The sequence below is a fragment of the Antechinus flavipes genome, chromosome 4, assembly GCF_016432865.1.
Source record: "Antechinus flavipes isolate AdamAnt ecotype Samford, QLD, Australia chromosome 4, AdamAnt_v2, whole genome shotgun sequence".
In the NCBI taxonomy this organism is placed as follows: Eukaryota; Metazoa; Chordata; class Mammalia; order Dasyuromorphia; family Dasyuridae; genus Antechinus; species Antechinus flavipes.
In genome coordinates, this window is record NC_067401.1 from 340,861,138 (window position 1) to 340,882,952 (window position 21,815).

At 31.9% G+C, this 21,815-nt stretch overlaps 1 protein-coding gene across 1 annotated transcript in view; it reads right to left on the reverse strand.

The window, feature by feature from the left end:
* SYNE1 (spectrin repeat containing nuclear envelope protein 1) overlaps positions 1 to 21,815 on the reverse strand; it is a 593,997-nt gene that overhangs the window by 251,297 nt on the left and 320,885 nt on the right. The window contains exons 56-64 of the mRNA XM_051997964.1: positions 17,684 to 17,820; positions 16,749 to 16,926; positions 14,579 to 14,761; positions 10,077 to 10,220; positions 9,565 to 9,720; positions 6,744 to 6,908; positions 4,704 to 4,876; positions 4,260 to 4,413; positions 2,607 to 2,750 (exon numbers count right to left, since the gene is read on the reverse strand). Coding sequence (XP_051853924.1) covers positions 2,607 to 2,750; positions 4,260 to 4,413; positions 4,704 to 4,876; positions 6,744 to 6,908; positions 9,565 to 9,720; positions 10,077 to 10,220; positions 14,579 to 14,761; positions 16,749 to 16,926; positions 17,684 to 17,820 — 1,434 coding nt within the window. The remainder of the gene's footprint in view (positions 1 to 2,606; positions 2,751 to 4,259; positions 4,414 to 4,703; positions 4,877 to 6,743; positions 6,909 to 9,564; positions 9,721 to 10,076; positions 10,221 to 14,578; positions 14,762 to 16,748; positions 16,927 to 17,683; positions 17,821 to 21,815) is intronic.

Sequence of the window (21,815 nt, forward strand, 5' to 3'; positions counted from 1 at the left end):
ATAATAAAAAAAAACCCCAGCTTTATGTTACGTGTTTTAAAATGCAGCATTAATTCCCTAGCAAAAAATGTAGTGTCCTATTATCTGACCATTCATTTTAAGTATATGTGCAGCTGATGATTTCTGCCCAACTCTGTCCTTAATCTCTTTGTCTTCTCACTCCTAGTTGCCTAGTTCTGAGACATACTCCTTTGTTACCTCTACCTCCTAGAATTTCTGGCTTTACTTAGGACTTATTTCAAGTTTTAATCTATCTACAACATTTCCTGGTTCTGTTAGCCTCTCCTAATGCCTTTTCCCCCAGAGTTACATTTTATATATTTTGTAAATACTATATACAAGAAATGCTAGAAATTTTAGAACATACTACACCGAGACTTTCAGGTTATTTATCTACTTTAACCTTAAAACTTCACAAAAACTTTTTGGACACTAAATATGTGTGTATTGTTTCCAGTAAGGGCACAACACATGGTAAGTTAAAGAATAAAGATTTTTTCTCTGTCATATCACACAACTATATCAGTAAATCCACAAAGCAAATGAATGCTTCCTTCAGTGCCTAGTTACCTTAAACAGAAAATCTTTTGGCAAGGTGATAAGGATGATGGGACAAGTCCAGATTTAATCATAGACAAGACTGATTTATATTGGGCCAAATCCAATTTTGGAGCCAATTTGGAAGAACATTTTTTCATAAACTATTTTTTTTCCTAACGAGCAAAACTGTCTCCAAGGCTCAGATTTACCTGAATTATCTTATTTCATAATGATTCTTTAAATGAAAATTCTATTGATATTTCAGACAAAAGGAATGTTTCTTAATGCATGAAAAAATTAAGTCTTGAAAGGAATCAAAAGAACAAGAAATCTTGAACATTAGTTTGTATGGGATATACAAAAATTCATTTTTGACAACAATTATTGAAACGCCAATTTCTAATTATTCAAGATATAGCTTTCCTTTATTGGAATTACGTTTTGTTCTTCCTCTTTCATTGGTCAAAGGCAGCTAGGTGGTACACAGTATAGAGTGTTAAACTTGGAATCATGAAGATTTGAGTTCATAATCTGGATTCACACTAACAGTTATATGACTGTGGTCAAGTCATTTAATCTCTCTGTTTTCCTTAGCCATAAAATGAGGATAATAATCACATCTATTTCCCAGGATTGTTGTGAGGATCAAATGAGATAAAGAATATAAAATATTTTGCAAATATTTAAGTGATATATAAATAAATGATACTGATGATACTGATAGTGATGGTGGTCGTGGTAAAATTACTAATCAACATGAGCCAGAAAGAACTAAATCAATTCTTGTTTCTTTGAATCCTTTCAAGATTCAGTTTTTTCATGCATTAAGAAACATCCCTTTGGTCTGAAATGTCAATAGAGTTTTCATTTAAAGAATCATTATGAAATCAGATAATTCAGGTAAATCTGAGCCTTGAAGCTCATTAGGAAAAAAATCGTTTATGAAAAAATGGTCCACTATTATTAGCAGCCATGGCAATTTTTTAAGTTGATTTATTTTATCCAAGCTTAATCTGAAATTTCAGACTCAGCAATCAATTTATTTTCCTAAAGATCTATGGAAATTTGTCACTACCCTCAATCAAAATGCAGAGGCTCATTTAACTAATTTACCCTAGCCAAAAACAGCATTTTCATTAGTGAAATCTTTTTGCTGTTGCTTGAGAGTCATGCTTTGAGAATGACAAATGTTTAAGACTTTTATCATTTACTATAGAAAGCTTAATTTAAAACTCACTGCAAAATTTCAAGGATCTTTTAATCCTTCAGAATGGTTACTCACTACACTAACACAGTTCTCAACTTGTTGATGAACTTTAAAATTGGTCTTTCAAAAATTCATTGTTCTTCAGTCAACTTGGTAATGAGACTTTCTGAATTTGATCTGATCCCACCAGACACTTGACCTGTTTATTATTAAGATCTAATTCAAATCCACTCCCTAATTGGGTAAGAACTGACAGGGCTTTTCTTCTGGTGACATTGTCAATAAATGACCATGATGAGGTATTAAACAGAGTTAACTTTTGGGGGAAGCACTAGAATAAATAATTCCACAATTATTACAACCTTGATGAAGCATTATGACATCAAGACCTCCCTTCATTTCATGAATTCATCTAATTGGTTGTTCATGTGCATTTTTATTTTACTGTATTAAAATATTATCACATTATAGTTTGGTTAAGAGTATTAGCCCTAGAGTCAGAGGAACTGAATTTGATTATTAGGGCCATCATTTACTAATGTGTGTCTTTGAATATATTCTGAGCCTCAGTTTCCTCACCAAAAAAAGATATTTTATTGAATTAGGTGACCTCCAAGGCCCATATAAGCTTCAAATCTATAATCTTATAATTTAGGCATTTTACCTTAATATAACTGACAAAATATTTAGTTTATGTATTTGTAATAAAAATATTTAATGTATTCATTACTGTGCACATTAAATCTGCTTCTAAAAGTTTAAGCACTAGTAAAAACAAAGAAACATTTATTTGTAAAGACAAAAAGTTCTAATTAATGCTTCCTTCTACAGGATTCTTGTGGATTACAATGGACAGTACCTTGGTCCTGTCTTTGATTGCTTTGTACCGTTCTTGGAGATCCTGAAGTTCTAATTGTGTCACATAGTGTTCAGTCATTCCAGCACCCTTTACCTCAATTGTCTCTAGCAAGCTACTATGACTCAATATTTCTTCATTCAATAACTGGAAAACACACGCAAAACAGACAAACCAAAAAACCACAAATATTTAGGGAGTATTCACATATACTGATATACTAAAATTTCAATTCAAGTGTCTATTTGAAAAGCACATTTAAATGAGTAGGTCAACAAATATTTCTTAAAGTTCTGTCAAAAAGAAATGTCAAAATGTCAAAATGAACTAGAGTTCATCTAGTATTTTCTTGATGGATACTCTCTATAAAACCATAGGAAAATGATTCAGTATTTGGAAAAACAGCAAGAAATGTAGGTAAAGTATAGGATTTGAAATCTGTATGGTTAACAATACTGATTGCTTTATTATACTCTTATTATATTGTGTTGACAAATTCCTTCACTAAACAATTCTGGGCTTTTATAGCACTTATGTATATTTCATGTGAGAAAGAATGAATATAGTATAAAGGATGTGAGCTATGCTGTTCTGGTAAACATGTAACAACTGGATCTCTGTGGGGGGAATATAGAAAATGTTAAAGTTTAATTTGTATTTTCTCCATCACCTTTTAAAAGTCTAACAATCAAAAACAATGAGCCAATTCTTGTTTTACAGCATTTGCTTATTTCTAAGGGTAAAAACTCACACAGAAAATTTTAAAGAGTTGGCAATTTGGGGTCTGTAGGTGCTCATTCTCACAAACCACTGAATATGATGGACAAATGATTTGTTTCATAAGATATATTCATACATACACAGAGATATGTGTTTTATATGTATGCATACATATATACAGGTATGTATATATAGATATATGCAAAAAGAAACCAAATGGTGCCTTTAAAAAACAAAATCTTTTAGCAGAATAGTCTTCATTATATTTCCACTGTTAAATATATCAGATTTTTCATTGGAATACAGAACTGTAAATAAAATCTAAAAGATCATTATCATCCTGAAAAAAATTGGTGTCATTTTTTTCCAACAGTAGTTTCATCATTAGAGAAAATTAATACCCTGAGATTATTAAATCTGAATATTATAGTAGAAAAATTAATATTGTGAAAATAATTTTATATTAAAAATGATGATTATTATGAGGAAGGATAATGCCATAAAAATCCAAAAGAGGATAATTTTTTTCAAAAAATCATAAAGAAATAATACAGAAAGTAAAGAAAATAAAGAAAAAGTAAAATAAAATATTTAAAAGATAAATATAAAATAACTTCTTTAGTTAAGTGAAAGAGAAATTTTGCCTCTACAGGAGTATAAAAAGAAAACAACATGTGCTTTTATTTTGTGAAGAATCATTAAACTAAAAATGATTAAAGAAATATTTTTAATTTCTAAGTTTTTACTTGGTGGTTTTTATACTTGAAGTGTGAAAAAACTAGTTCTTATTCATAAAAACACAATATCCTAAAATCAAGTTTTCAAAACTCTAACCACATCCCAAATTATCAACTACACAATCATTTTAATATTTCTAATAGGAATTATCATTATATTACAAAATGTTTTTAAGTTTTAACTAAATTAGGCACAAACCTTTGCTTTCCCAAGGGCAGTTGTTTTATCTCGAAGTTCTGCCCATTGCCTCTCACATTCATTTATACTAGCTTCTACATTGTCCATCCAATTGGAAAATTGTCGAACATCATCTTGATAACTTGTCCATTTGGACAGAGCTCCTTCCAATTGACTAAAATAAAATTTAAAAATAAAAATTCACATAAAAATGCTAATAACTCTAAAACAGTATTAGAATATGAGAAACAGAAATATCAGGGGAGGAAATAATAAAGGAAGAACTGAAGGAAGGATGGAAGGAAGGAAAGAAAGGGAAAAGAGAGGCAGGAAAGAAGCAAGGGGAACGAAATAGAAGGTAAAGAGGGAAGGAGGGAGGATAGATAGATAAAATATGTCATAAGATTTTAATCCTAATGATTTTAGAATATAATTCTGATTTTTAAAAATCCTAGTTCCTCTTACCTTTTACAACGGATAGCAGTAGATAAAAGAGAAGCCCACATGTCTTTGACAGTTTGTAATTGTTGCTGAATAGCAGGAACACCTTCTGGAGAGGTATTTTGTAGAACAGATTCTCCTCTGGTCATTATCATTTTCATTTGAATCTCTTTTTCCTGCTTCACAGAAAGCAGTGCCTAAAAACAAAGGAACAATACTCTGGGTTGGGGGAGACAAAAACTATTTTTATTGAGTACCAACTATGTGCTAGGTACTGAACTAAGTATTTTAAAATTATATTTCATTTGATCCTGACAACCAGGAAACTGGGCCAGACATATAAGTGACTTGCTTATAATTACCCAGTTCTTAAGTGACTAAAGCCCACTTTGAACTCTGGTCTTCCTTATTCCAGACCCATAACTCTATTGCTTTTACATCATTGTACCACCTAGTTCTCAGCAACTTATTATATAGCTTATAAAAAGGTCACTTGATAATTCCAGGTTCTCTATATCCCTGACCCCCCCCTCAAAAAAAAACCCTCCAAATAAACTCTAATTAATAATACACATAAACTAACGCACATAACTGATTTAAAAAAAAAAAATCAGAAAAGCTTTGGTACATTCAGTTCAATTTGTTTTAAAATCAATCATTTCTACTTCAAGAATAATTAAATGGACAGGATTTAATTTAATTTAGAAAAATAAATCATGGGAAACAAGATGGTAGAGTAGAGACAGCAACTCAGTCAAAATTTCCCCTCAAAATTATTTTAAAATAATGTAGTAAATCGAATTCTGGAATAGCACAGTGAACAAATGGTCAGAGTGAGACATTTTTTTCAGTCCAAGACAACTTAGGAGGTCAGAAGAAAAGTCTGTGACACTGGAGCTGGACCACACTCAACAATACTAGCAGTAGGGTTTAGACATGGGTGTAACAGGAGAAACAGTATCCAGAGATCGAGATGTTCCAGGACTAGGAAGATCACTAGCACTTATAGCTTCATGAGAGAAAAGGATCTGTTTCAAATTCTATACTACTAGAATTGGCCAAAAAGAAGCTAATGGTCATGAAAACAGCAAGAAATAAAGTCAAAAAAGAAAAGAAAATGTGAAATATCTCATCAGAAAAACAACTGACATAAAAAATAGTTCAAAGAGACATAATTTAAGAATTATAGGACTTCCTGAAAGCCATAATCAGAAAAAGAGCCTAATCATCACATTTCAAGAAATTATAAAGGAAAATTGGTCCAATATCTTAGTTACTGAGTGTAAAGTAAAAATCAAAGGAATCCACTCATTAGACCCAGGAATAGTATAACCTAATTCCAAAATTCCCAGCTCAAGAAGAAAATATAGCAAAGTAGCCAAAAAGAACCTATTTAAATATTATAGAATCACAGTCCAGATTCTGGCTATCATTACAAATGTTTGCAATGGATGATAAAAAATTTTGGGTTAAATAATATGTGAATGTTTGTAAATTCTTATGCTAGGCCACAGACACTGGGATCTCTACAATCTTTTACTTTAGCCCTCAGTATCTTATAGGATAACATTATTAGACCTGGAAATAATTTAAGAGATAATGTAGTCACAGGATCATGGACCCCACTAATGTACTTCTAGGATCATGGACCAGCTCAGCACCCTAATTTTATGCTCAAGGAAATTGAGACTCAGAGAGGTCAAATGACTTGCCCAAATTCACAGAAGGAGTAAGTTTTAGGGGTTAAAAGAGATAATAATTGTAAAGCATAAGAATGATTTGAACTCAGGTCTTCCAATTCAAAAACCACAGCTCTTTCCACTAGAATATACTCCTTTTACAACTAAGAAGACCAAAGTCCCAGAAGATTAAATAATTTCCCATGGTCACTTACTATATGGCATTAAACAACAGATTTGTAATTTTAATTTCATTTTAATGTATTTTAACCTTTGATATCAAATAAGACCAAACGTAAGCTATCCCAGAAAAATGGAGATAGATAAATCTTTCTAGAGAAATACATTCTTCATACTCTGAAAGTGTCTGAAGAAGAATGCTTACCTCCAGTTTTAACATTCTGCTGTCCAGGACACTTTTGTCAGAAGTTGGCTGACAGTAGGATTCCAGCATATGAACTGCATCAGCCATCCAGTCTTGTAACTCCTTAATACTGAGGGAGAACTGATTGTGTTCAGCTACGATCCTGTCCAACCGGGAAACTTTCTCCTAAAATTCACAGAAGACTTTCAGCTTCTACTGAATTTCATAGCTTAAATATTCAAGATGCACAACAATAAGAAACAATCTGAAAATATTTAAAAGAAAATCTTGTGGGCTAAAAATAAAATAAAAATGATAATAGTCACAGGTAGAAGTTTATGGCCTTTGAGATATGATTTTATATTATGGCTACATTATACACTAAGTTAAATACCAAGAATTATTAGAAAAATAGGTAAACTATTCTATTATGATCTTAAGAACAACAATAAAACAACTCAACTAAATTTATTAACAATCTTCCCCCCCACCACCTTTTATTCATAGTTTTGGACAATGCTAAATGTTTTTCATAATTAATAGGTATTCTGTTATCACCTATTGTTTTTATCTGTATTTCACTTTGGTCTTTTTCTCAAAGACTTATAGATGAATCTTAATTTGTATGCATATTGTCAAATTTACAAAAGTCAAAGCCCTATAGCAATTCCCTTAAAGGCAACATAGTTATATTCTCATACTATGTAAATTAAGGATATAAATGTGATTTACTTATTCGATAGGAGAAAGGTTAGGTCTTTCATTTACTTGGCATAGGGAACTTCTAAACAGGAAATCTCCTCTATCAATGCAAATTTACTACAATTCTGCAAATTAGGGCCTTAGAGAATTATTTGGGCTATTAAAGATTAAGAGACTTGTATAAGGTAGAAGTGATAGCATGCATTGAAGATTGAATGCTGCACTTCTCAGTCAAAAGTCTTCAGCAAAATTGTCCTTTCTACCTTTCTGCTTGTCAGTTCACATTATAAATAATAATTTATTTGTCCAACACAATACAGTATGTAATGTGCATTTAAGAAATATTTTATGCCAAGATGAGCTGATTTACTTGGCATCCTGGTTTATCAGCACATTATTAAAAAAAAAAAAAAAAAAAGAAGGATTTTCCTTTGTGATGTTCCTGTTTCATTTTCATTTGAGAAGGTTGGAAAACAACTTCCTTCAAGCCTAATTCTGCAGTTATTATCCTAAGGACTTCCACCTGTTTTTACAAAGAAGATTTCAATACAGATGAGTCCATGAGTATGAGAAACGTCTGACCTGAATATGACCAAACTGAAATGCTGCAGCTGTTGAGTGCCAGTGCCAGTGGAGGTTATCCAGGAGAGAAAAGACATAGGGCTATGAGCTGTCATGCCACATACAGTTCATTCTTTTTCATTATACTATAGTCCCAGTTTACAGGTTTAAATGGTACTGGGGTTACAATTTAATTCTAATAAAGCTAATTCAGACTTTGAGATTCACAACCAAAGCATTAACAGCTATTAAATTCAGTGCTAGTTATTAGACAAGCCCTTGTTCTTATGCTAAAGTTATCTAATATGTCATGTAATTCTAACTTTGAAGCATTAAATTAGTTATTATGTTGTTATTAACCACTTTGCAAACCCCCTATATCCTCTATGTCATAATGGGATGCTGTAGAAAAACATATCTTTAAAACATTCTAGTTTTAAGCAGACAAAATTTGATGACATTTTTGGATTAGGAAATTGAAGGGTTTTTGAAGTGACCTAAATGCTTTGCAATAATTAATTTAATGGGGTGGCAACATCATTATAATTTTAAAGAATTATATAAATTTGAGTTATTATTAGAAGCTACTATATAGATTCCACTATAGTAAGGAAGTTAGGGCAAAAACAGTTTTTAAAAATCTAATCTAATTTTATCTCCTTAAAACTAAAATACTTTAAAGTATGTTTTCCTAAAGTGATTAATTTTTTAGACATATTGGGGGAGGTGAGGAAGAAATAAAAATTTCCCCATATATTCATGAGTTGTACTTTTAAAGCCAGAGTTTTCCTCCACAGAAGTCACTATTATGCTACAAAATTTTTACAATCAAGTAGCAGATTGTAAATATTTCCCAGTTAACATTAAATAACCTGCTTGATTCGGAATCAGGAAGACCTGAATTCAAATCTGGTCTCAGACACCTACTAGCTCTCTGGTTTTAGGCAAATCACTTAAGCTCTACCACAATTTCCTCATCTGTAAAATATGATTAATAATAGCTCCTCCCAGAGTTGCTATGAAGATCAAATAAGATAATTTTAAAGTATTTACTATTGTGCCTTGAACATAGTAAGTTGTATATAAATATTAGCTATTATTATTAGCATAACTACCACTGCTGTTGCTGCTGCTAACTACTACTACAATTTCCTACTCCATCACTATCACCACTACTACTACTTTACTTCTGTTTGCCTATGTTTACTCATCTGTAAAGTGGGGACAATAAGAGCATCTTGTTCCACAGTTTCACAGTTCCTGACACAAAGTAAGAATTAAGTAAATGCTAGCTGTAAATATTCTAGAGTGTCCCTTGTTCCTTGAAGGTATGCCATGGTAAGCCATTGTACCTGAAACAGCTGGCACACAAGGCAAGAAAATCACACTTAACAAGTTTTTTTCTCCACTCACCGGGCAGCATTGGGACATTGGATGGATCAGACACAGAGCACAACACAGCAGCAAGACAGGAGACCACATTCTAATCCTGATATATAAATATTCATCAAATATTATGCTTTTCGTTCTAGTAACATTGACATAACCCACAGGAAGGTGCACATACCGCATTTATTACCTTTGTTAAATTGCTCAGTGCTAGGTACTGAGAAGACAGCTGAGACACTCTGTGCGTAAAGTTTTTGCCGGCAGCTTGTCCTCCCCACAGCTGCTGAGCTTTTTCTTTGAGCCTGGTGAGCTGAGGCTCATGGCAGTTTATTTCCTCTAGGACAGACTGTAAAGCACAAGCAAGTTTACTATTAAGGGATTGGGGGGTGGGGGAGAAGCATGCCACAGACAGAGCTTTGGCCCAAATAGCAGAAATCAACATTAGCAAGCAACAAGTAAATTGTAGTGCCTCTATAGTTTTTCTAAGTTTACCTGGAGTAGAGTAAGAAAGAGAAGAAAATAAATTGAAGAAATCCCCAGGGAAGTCAGAAAACATAAAACATTTTTGTGGAATTGAAGGGAATAAATTTATCCTAAGAATGGTGAAACTGAAGGAGCAGACTTCCACTGGGCTCAGCATGCACTATGTATTCTTTGCAGTATCCTAAAGGGAAAAAAAAATGGATCATAGGGTCTTGTCACCTGAAGCTTCTGCTGCTCTCTCCTCTTTGCCGGCAGATCATGTAGTCGACTGCTGCTTTCTCGGACCATCTTCTCAGTTTTGTTCAGCCAGTTCTGCACTGGCTCTGCACTTACTTCAAAGTCCTTCATTTGGACCTTTAGATTCTGCAAAGAGAATAATAGATCCCTGTAAATTTAGTCCTTCAAAACTTTTCTATGTTTCCCTCTGCTTTGAGGAAAATGTCAAAATTCTCTGGCTTTCAAGGACCTTCACGATCCAGGTCCAAGTCAACTTTCCATCTATATGTTCAACTATTTAATATTAGGACACTCATGCCCAAATACTTGATTGCCCACAATGATTCCTTCCAGATATAATATCTTCCTTCTCTACATCTCCAAAATATCTTTCAAGGCCTATTACTAAGCTTATCTTCTTTATTAGCCTATATCTCACCATGCAAGCTTATAATTGTGGATTCTTGAATTATAATAATAAGTTTTTTCTTAATATTTCATTTATACAATCATGGGATATCAGCATAGATTCTAAAGGATCATAGAGTCAAGTTCCCTCATTATCCAGAGAGGAAAAAAATTGAAGCTCAGAGAATTTTAATTTTCCTAGTCACATAAGCAAGCTCCAACTGGATCTCAATTCAGAAACCATATTGCAGCCTCCCTAGGCCTATGCTCTTTCCATTATATAACACTGCCTCCTTTATCAAATACTATGCAGTATTATTAATTTTCTTTATTTACATTAGTATTTGTTTTCCAAGGAGACTGTAAAATCTATGAGAGTTAAATTCCTTTAGACTAGTCAGTATTTAGTGGATCTCTGAATTTCTTCTTTACCCACTCCCCAGTATTTTATATATTATAATATTATACATATAGTAAGTAGTTGCTCAATAATTTCATTGAGAATGATGTATACTACAAATTGATATTCTATTTTATAAGAATTGTTATTATTTTTATATCTATTCATCATGTATATGAATAACAAATTATGTTTATATTATATATATTTATATATGTATGTATATTATGAATATGATTTGTTATTTAAATCATATCACATATATGGCACAGGAGATAGCCAAACTCAAAGTTAAGAAGACCAGGACTCAAATCCTAATAGAAATTAGTTGAGGATGTGACTCTCGATAAGTCACATAAGTTCTCCATGTTCTGAGATGATAAATTACAGAAAAGGTACCAACTTGCTTGTAGAGAGGGAGTTTCTTCAATCAGGAGTTTCTTAGCTAATGAAATCACAAGTCTATTACATATATACAAATATTTGTACTTATTTGTAAAGTATATCAATAATATCAAGCAATATTTTTTCAACATCAATGGATATACAATTTATAGAATTTAAAATTAACTTTTCTCAAGTTTTATATGGAATTCTCTCCACCTCCATCCCCTTATACCTTAACAATGGTATCATTCTCCATAGGAGAATGTTAATAGTTATTTTTTTAAAAGTGTCACAGCACTCATGTTTTTCTGAACATAACTTTGTTGTATAAAGTTTCCTTATGTCTAAGACTTGATCCTTTTTTGATCCAGAGCTAATATGACACCCTTCTAAACATTATGTAAAGAGGACTTTGGAGTTAACTAACTTAAACTAACTTTAAAGAATTGCTGATTTTGTCTCTGTGTATTTGCTTAATGGCTTAAAAATGATGGATCACCCAACTATTCTGAAGAACAATTTGGAACTATACTCAAAGGGCTATAAAACCATGCATACCCTTCAATCTAGCAACACCAGTACTAGGTCTGTATCCCAAAGAGATCACAAGAAAGGAAAAAGGACCCATATGTGCAAAAATATTTATAGGAGCTCTTTTTGTGGTGGCAAAGAATTGGTAATTGATGGAATGCTATCAGTTGGGGAATGACTGAACAAAACGTGATACATGAAGTCATGGAATATATTGTGCTATAAGAAATAAGGACCAGGTGGATTCAGAAAAGACCTGGAAAGACTGACATGATGAACAGAATCAGACTATTGTACACATTAACAGCAATATTGTATGATAATGTGTGGTATGATGAAATTAGCTCTTCTCAGTAATAAATACAATGATCCAAGGCACTTCCAAAAGAGTCATGATGGAAATTGCTATCGACACCCAGAGAACAAAACTATGGAGTCTGAATGCAGATCAAAGCATACTGTTTTGACTTTTTTCTATCTTGTGGTTTCCCCCTATTGTTCTGTTTCTTCTTTCAAAATATGACTAGGATGGAAGTATGTTTAATTTGATTGTACATATATAACCAATATCAGATTGCTTGATGTCTTGAGAAGAAAGGGAGGAAGAAAGGGAAGGAGAAAAATGTGGAATTCAGAATCTTCTAAAAGTTTATGTTGAAAACTATTTTACATGTAGTTAGAAAAAATAAAATACTATTAAAAGAAAAAAAACGAAAACTAAATAATGGATTCCTCCTTTATATTGTATGGTCCTCATAAAATTCATGTTAGGTGCATAGTTAAAAGTACTGGATTCTGCTTCTGTTACTTAGCAGTGAGACAAGATATTAGTCATTTCCCTTCTCCAGGCATTGGCTTCATCACTTGTTAAATTGGAATATTAGATTAAATAATCTCTAAGACACCTTCTTTAAGAGACAAACACAATTGCATAAGATAGAACACTATAATGCTACATCTAAAGTAATCGGTTCTATTGACATATCTGCCAGTACTTTGCACTAAACTCAGACTTGTTATATTGCCTTTGTAATCATTCTGAACATTGTATCCAGAAGAATCTAAATTTGTAAGCTAGAGATAAGAATACTTTTCTCTCATAAAATGAGAATATGGAGTATTAATAAGTTTAAGAGTATAAAATTACCTTTCAAAGGTAAAAGTTCTACATAGGGACAAGATACTATTCCTTCTTTAGGAGTAAAAAAATCAGATAACTGTCAGTCATTAAGCATTTATCTGTCTGTCATATGCCCACTGGGACAATAACAAGAAGGAGTAGACTATCATTGTGGTCAGGGTTATGGCTCAGCTAGAGTACAGAATAGTGAATAGTAGTGTGCATCAGAAGCAAAACTAAGTGCTTGATAAAACAAATAATTGCCTTCTAATCTGGACTGCATATATATTTCATCAAAAGTGAAGACTGATTTCCAGGTAGATGGCCCTCATGCTACAGGTACATGTGAATGAGAATAATTATAACAATTGCTTCAAACCATCAAGAATCTGTGGTTTCAGTGTGTAAGTGCACTTTCTACTGATACAGATTGTAACTTCTCTCTAAAATATTAAATGATATCCAGCCTTCAGCCCCGCCCCCCCCCAAAAAAAGAATGAATCACTAGGCACTCAATGTTCTGATTATGAGTTTCTCCAATCTTAACTAAGCTAGTCTCCTTACAACTACCCTGAGACAAATAATCCAGATATTATTAATCTCATTTTTCAGATAAGGAAACTAAATTTCAGAGTTTTAAGTGTCTTGCTCATGTTCACACAACTAATAAGTAGAAGAGTTTGAGCTTGAATATATGTCTTGACAAATCCATTGCTCTATCCACAAAACAATGCAGTTTCTCAGAGAAACAAAAGTGAAATAGAGCAGCCAGGTATTTCCTGGACTTAAATCAGAAAGTGAACACGAAGAAATGACATGTTTAGGTCATAAATAAGTGTGACCTCAGGTCCAGGCTTTGCATTGACAATTAAATATCAGACCAGTAAATGCAGGATAGCTTTGCTGAAAGGATAATTCCATAAGAAAAGTACAAACAGAAGCAACAACCTTTTGTTTTTTCTATAGTTTTAATCTCTAAAATTTTTAGTATCATTTGTTACTGATATTAATCAAATGGCATGAATCCAAAAGGTATGTACTAGATCACAACCTTACCATCTTTTAAAGTCTCTCTTAAAATGTAGCAAATGATTTGAATTTAGAGGAAAAAAAATCTTACTATTGTGTCACCTATTCAACAAGAACACTGAGCTGTCTTGCCTCAGGTTAAAATATCTATCTCTGCATCTTTCTATTTATGTATCTATGTATCTATCTATCAAATCCTGTAGCATGTCTACTTTCCTCAGATCTATTGCTAAACAAAACTTTACATCTGTTTATCAAAATATGGATCTGATCCTCAGTGTTTTCTTGTTTTTATCTCAGATATTTCAGGATTTCTAAATAAAAGATTAATATTTCAAAGGAAGTGTTTTTCAAAGAGTATATAATAGAGTTTAAATTCTAATCTTATTGTTTCTATTGGGATGAGATCTAATAAATCTGTAATGTAAGTCATCCATGCAGCTATAATTCACTTTTTTGAGAAGGCTTATACCTCCAGTCCTGGAACTTGTAGGCATTCTTGGGCAATTTTCAGTAAGTGATAATTACCAAAAAATATGGACAGAACAATTTAAATCATTAGACATGTGGCTTAACAACAACAACAACAACAACAAAATCAAGAAAGTTTCTATCAGATTGGTCCCATACCTCTAAGGCAGATTCCTTTTGGCAAAGATTGGAGTAAAAGCCCTTCCAGTCATCTTTTGCAGTGACAACTTTGTCGTGGACAGATTTAGCCTTCTCTTTCGTGATAAGAGTACTCAGAAGTTCTCCTTTAGATATAACCATGTTTAGCTTGTGCTGTCCATTTTCACTTTCTGATAAAAATTCCTAGAAAGAAAAAGGTTAATAATAATGAAATGACATTTAAAACAACAATGTGGTTTTTCTATTTAACTTCCAGTCAAATCTAAAGTAATTAGATAAATTATTTTTAGCCCAGATATCTTATTCTATAAGGTACATACCTTACAGGGTTGTTATAAGAATCAAATGAGCTAAAATTTGTAGAAATGCTCAGCACAGTACCTGGTACATAGTAGGTGCTTAAAACAAAACAAAACAAAAACAAAAAACAAAAACAATCCCTCCCCCCCCCAAAAAAAAAAAAAAAAACAACAACCAAAAAACGCTAGGCAGTAAAATGGATAGAATGCTGGATCTGAACTCAGGAAGACTTGAATTCAAATCTAGTCTCAGATAGTTACCAGATATATGACTCTGGGTACTTAAACCTTTTGCCTCAGCTTTCCATATGTAAAGTGGGAAAATAATAAGTACCTCCTATGGTTTTGTGAGGATCATATAATTATAGAGCGCATAGCACAATGCCTAGCATATAATAAATGATATGATATTAATGTTGATGATGATGATTTTGACAATATACAATATATTTATGTGGCCACACTCTGAAATTGTTATGTATCTATTTTAAAAATTAGCATTTATATAACACTCTAAGGTTGCAAAGTATTGTACATGAGGTACCCTTATTATCTCCATTTTATAGATATAGAAACAGAGGTTAAGTATGCTTAGGGTCATTCAGCTTAAAGTGTCCAGCAGGATTTGAATTCAGGTCTTCCATACTCCAAATCCAGAACTCTATGATCTACATCACTTAACTGCCATTAAAAATGTGTATTTTTCAAAAAGTAAGTATGTATTTTGGTGGGGTAGGGAGAATAGGCATCTAAGATCAAAGTCTGTGATGGTATTGTTGATTTTCAAACTAGTCCTTATTCATGTTTTGTTTGTTTTTTTGCAATTACATTTTGGCAAAAGAATAAGACATCTCTAATGCTGTACAAATTAATTTGAAATTATTCACTTAGTAAATCTTCTAATGGCAAGTATTATTTGTACCCTGTTACTCTTAAAATTACTTTGTGTATTCTTTCTGGTATACATATTTTATCTCCCATTAAAATTATAAATACCTTGAGAGCAATGGGGCCATTTTATCTTGGATTTTAGTGTTCCCTAGACTAATTAGACTGTATTATCAAATGCCAAATTACCAAATTGCCAAATAAAGATTTATTGAATTAAGTTGAAGTATTATAGGGCACTCTGGTAATTTTTCTTTCTCTCTTTTTTGGCAAACCAATTGGGATTAAGTGGCTTGCCCAGGGTCACACAACTAACAAATGTTAGGTGTCTGAAGCCAGAGTTGAACTTAAGTCCTCCTGACTCCAGGGCCAGTGCTCTGCCAACTGTGCCATCTACTTGCCCCCAAACCTGTGATTTTTTCAGCACAAAGGAAAAAAAAACCTCAATGACAGACAAGCAAATAATAAGTGCATGAGCTTTTCTGGGTCAGAAAACTCTCTCTAAGTTGAAAACATGTTTTTAAAAGTGAATTGAATTGAATTATGTATGAACAACCACTGTGGAGACTGGGCAACACGGATGGGGTATGGGACTACAATTAGTCTTTCTCTGGGCCTAGCATCAATAACCAAACATACTCAGTAATGCATCATTTGCAATAATTTAGTCATTAGTCTATCTTAGCAGAATGCCTACAAAGCTTTTATTTAAAGTGAAAGATTCTACCTAAGTAAAATATTTATGAAGGTATTATTTTAATGAAAATCTACACACACTGCATCCTTCCTTCCCAACTCAGAAAAAAAAATGTGTATATTTATACATGTAAAATAATTTCTCTTTAAATTCTTAAGCCTTTCAATTATGACATCTTTTCTTTTTTTAAAAATCAGGACTTTTTGCTAGATTTATGTCTTTTCAACGCAGATAATATGTAATTTACAATAAATACTGTACTCAGCTGAACTGAATAATAAGTTACCTGTATTTTCTGCAAACTTGTTGATACTTCAGTAATACTTTGAGGGACATCAAAACATTTGGCTGTTGTGATTTTTGCATTGACTAACCACTGTTGAAAATCCCTGAAGGCTTTTTGGAATCTTTGCTGTAAAATCTGTTCTTTATTCTGACAATCCTTGGACACTTGCAAACAAAGACTAAACAAATCATTCCAGAGAGCAAAATGAAAAAAAAAAAAATAAAGAAAAATAAAGATTAAAATCATGCCTAGTAAATACATACTTTGAAACTTTTATGAGATCCCCCACCTCAAATTATTTGCCTTAAATTGAAGCATCAAGAGAGCATGTTAAAACTAGAAAGCTCCATAAGGAAAAAAAAAAATCACACAACCATAGAGTTAGATTGGTCAATGATAAAAGGAAATTTACTGATTATAAACACTCCAATTTTACCAATGAAGAAATCGAAACTTGGAGAGTAAGGTACCTTTTCTAAGATCATATATCTAATCCATGGGAAGACAAAATTGGACAAAACCAACTCTTTTGAATTCTAGTACAGAGTTCTTTCTACTCTATCATCCTGCCTCCTCAAATGGTTCCTATCCATTTTGTATTCAATTTATGAATACAAAATAAATGCTAAAGTACTGAAATTAATACAAACATATTTGTATTGATTAATTAGTGGAAAACATCATAGAAACATAAAAATCAAGCTTCTCTGTCTATTTCTATTTTCTTTTTTGTTAGGTCCTGTAGAAAACAAAGACATATAAACCATTAACACTAAAAAATAAGAACATAATAAAACCCTAAAACAATAATTCCAAGGTTAATCTGCACAATATTGACTATAATTGAAAAAGTAGTTCAGAGAAGCAAGATATTAATATGCATAATTGATCTAGCTTAATCAAATGCATGTTTATCCATAAATAAATATACTTACCTGTTGTACTCTTTAATTAAACCAGAAACTTTCCCACTGTAAGTACTAAGGTCTCTAGAAAATCTACAAAGATCGTTTAACTGAGATTTGAGTTCATCAATCAAGGGTTCTGCTTTCACCAATGCATCTAATATTTCCTATTGGGGAATAAAATATTAAGAATCATTTTAATGGTATTTTTCCATTCTTAAAAAATATCCAGCTCATTTTCAGTTCTTCCCCTGTATTAATGGGAAAAAGAGAAGGAGAAAGAAAGCAAAAAATAATTGAAAACTAATAATCAAAATCAACAATCCAACACTCTCTTTGGCCATTACCCATTAGTAAGCAGCAAAAACATCATATTCATTTTAGACTTTTTTCTCTTTTATGCTATATCTGTATTCTACTATGATTACTATGAGTAATAAAATAAGATTCAGTAAGAAAGGACAAGTACCCAATAATCTAAGTGTGCTGTGACCTATGATCACAGAATAAATTTGTTATACTAGAAGGAATATTACACCAAAAAATAAAGGAACTCTTTAAAAAAGAACCAGATTTCCAGTATAAGAAAGAAAAAAGCAAACAACAACAATAAAATAACAAATATAACAAGCAACAACAAAAAGCAATGACTTGACAACTCATATACCGTACTTTTACATTCACATTTAAGAATATCCTACACACAATTGTACTATTAAAGATTTTAGATATTAGATTTTTATAGTTTATATATCCAAAAGGCAGGGCACACCTGTGATTTTACTAACACAGATAATTTTTAAATGAGGAAGCTCCCTCTCCCAAAACAGATCAGCACTTTCTCTATAACTTAAAGTGTTTGAAAAGGCCATGCATTTGCACTGAGAAGTGACATATATAGAGTCATAGTGCAAGTATTTATTAAAGGTTAAGAGTTGAATATAGGGCTTTTGAGCTCCAAATCATTTCTCTAGTTATATTGCAAAATGTTTTCTTCATTTATATCATTAAAAAACATAAACCTCTATTTTTAGGGCAATGAACTAAAGCTTTAAAATTGTAATCTTATTTTTTTTCTTTTCATATTAGTAGAATCAATTTAATGTATCTATGATATAGTTATACTTTCCACATCATGACTTTTGCCATCATGGTTTTAATATAACACTGGTTGGCATAAAAATGGCAATTTTGGGGAGTTTCAGAGATGACACATAAAAATCAAAAGATGACATAGCACCTATGACCAAATACTTAAGTCAAATTTTATAAGGAGGTACCATAAACATTCCATAAAAGAAGAAGAACAACAAAAACTTAGGACATCTCCGGCAAGAAGGGAGGGCCAAAAAAATTTACATGAATTTTTCAGGCCTCAAGGAAACTGCACCCATATTCTCTAAAATGTGAAAGGGGCAACTATGCAATATTTTGAAAAAAAATATAAAGCAAAAGAGATCTTTTGATTATTATTAATTTGGCTGTACATAAGTATTGTAATATTGTTCACTATTGTTGACATGTGTTTGACTAGAGTCCAAGAACTCAGGACAGATGATTTTTTTTTTAACAAGAAACCAGTATTTGACAAAATTATTTATTGAATAAATAGCTCTTTAGTTCATCATGAAATGTATAAGAAACTTTCCACAAATATAGTTTCTGAATAAGCTAATTTCAAATAACCATTTCCTTCCCTTGTGAATATGTAAAGTTACTGCTAAAATACATGTTACTGTATGTACAGAATATACTTTTCTTGTGCTCAGCCCAATCATTTTAGAAATAAAGAAAATTAGGACCATGGAGGTAAAGGGATTTGATTGAAGTTACTCAGATTATAAGCAGAAATGAGATTCAAACATAAGCTCTGAAACTGTACCCCAAATTTTATTGCACTATGTGGTCAAAAGAAGGTTTTTGCTGGAATAAAACCTCACCAATTTAGAAAAATTAAGTGTAGGGAGAAACTGACAATATAGTCTAAAGTATATAATAGTGTGCTTTAAAATATGGTTTTATTATGCCATTAATAAATGCATATTGATGAATTGATTGAAATGTTTTGTATGGGAAATTATATAAATTAATTATATAATTTAAAAACCATATGTTATATGACATCACTTTATAAGCATAAAGACCTTTTACTCATAAGAATTATGGATGAAAGTAGAAGTTAAGGGCATAGTACATATAGAATTTTACTTTATATCTAATTTTCTAGGTCTGGTTTGGTTTCAGAAAAGGAATACTTTTCTCACATTCTTACACAAGCTGATTAAGACCCTGACAATCTACATAAGAAATGTTCTAAATTTTTAAGGAAAAAATCAGAACAGTTATTCTGTTCATATTGTTCATATAGAGAATATGAAAATATTCTCAAAATAGCATATTAGAAAATCACTTATACCTGGAGAATAATTCAGTGCAGTAAGTACCATGGGAACTTTATTTAAAGGGAGATCATAAAGAAATTATTGCCATAAGTTACAAATAAAATTACACAAAAATCTGGGATGGAGTGTTACTTATTGACTGGTGATATCAATGGCAAGCAACAGTCTGGCTTCAGTATATCAGCACAGGATCTAGAATTAAATTACCTGGAATCAAAATACTGATCCTTACACTTCCTTACAATGATACTTTGGGGAAAATCATTTACCTTCTCTGATCTAAAATTCACTTCAACTTCTAAAAATTCCTCAATTCCTTCAAAAGACAAGTTAAACATAACCTTTTCCGTGAAGCCTTTCCTGAATTCCCTGTTTGACATGTACTATTTGCCATCTTTTCCAAACTACCTTGTATTTATTCTGCATATACATATGTGTGTGTTTTGCCCAGACTCCAGCTTGCTAGAGTGTTTACCACAGAATAGATATTTAAAACATGTTTGTCTTTTAATTTAGGATCAGTTGTTCTAATCTATAAACAGGTGTAATAATATCTGAACTACCTATTTTACACATTTGTGACAAAGAGCTCTGTAAGTCCACATTTTAAATTATTGATAAAAGATGAAGAATTTTAATAAAGATTTTCATTTTACAACTATTGGACCAAATTTACCAAATTATATTCACTTTACTAAAATGTTCACAGAAGCATTCAGTGGTTGTTAGAAGAGTTATCAGTAATGTTCATATGCTTTTTGAAATATGATGGCCAAGTTTTAGGAAAGTCTGCTATATGTATATATATATATATATATATATATATATATATATATATACACACACACATATAGATATATGAAGGTGTGTGTATGTGTGTGCATGTTGTGTGTGTTGTCAACTGACTAGTCTTTAAGTTGGTGAACAAAGCAGACCAAGGACAGGAATGAAACAGCAGTTTAATTTCAAAGTGAGGGACATGACTTGCAAGCAAGCACCACATGTGCTGGAGACCCACCCCTAATGGTGGGGAGAAACACTTTAATGTGGAGAGATCTTAATACTTATACTATGGTTAGGCAGCGAACTGTAGCTCTGACAATGATGGGTAATAGCAACTATATACCAAGTTTGATTTGTAGCAGGGCTTCGTGACCAAAAGCAGTTCTGAAATTTTGCTAAAGCTGAAATCATCCACAGGTTGAACACAAAGAATTGGTTGTGCCAAGCTCAGGGCATAGCCTGAGCTGGTTACAGGATGACAGTTTTACTTTACCAATCATTATATAATAGAAGTAACAGGAGAATTAACCTCGTTTTAATGAGAAAAGTAAAAACTTGAAAAATTCTGGAATTAGTACTATAGATAGTAATAATTCCCCGGATGTTTCTACATAAGTTCATAAAAAATCCAATCTTTCTGAGTTTATTAAAATTTTATAGTAGCTCAAAATTTGTATCCATTCTCCAATACAAGAACATTGGGAGTAATAGTTTATATATATTTTAATATATATAATATTATAAGCATAAAATATGTTTATTTGAAATGAAAATTAGCAGGTATTGAAATGTGTGAGTAAAATTTTAAAAAATCAAAGAATATAAACATATTGTATCTCTGCATTAATGCCAAGACCATTCATGGACAGATTGATTCATCAAGCAAAAATATTCCCTTTGTAGCAGGATTAAAGGTTCATAATCCCTGCCAACATTCAAATGTTGACTCACTGAGAAGGAAACTTGGGATGACAAAA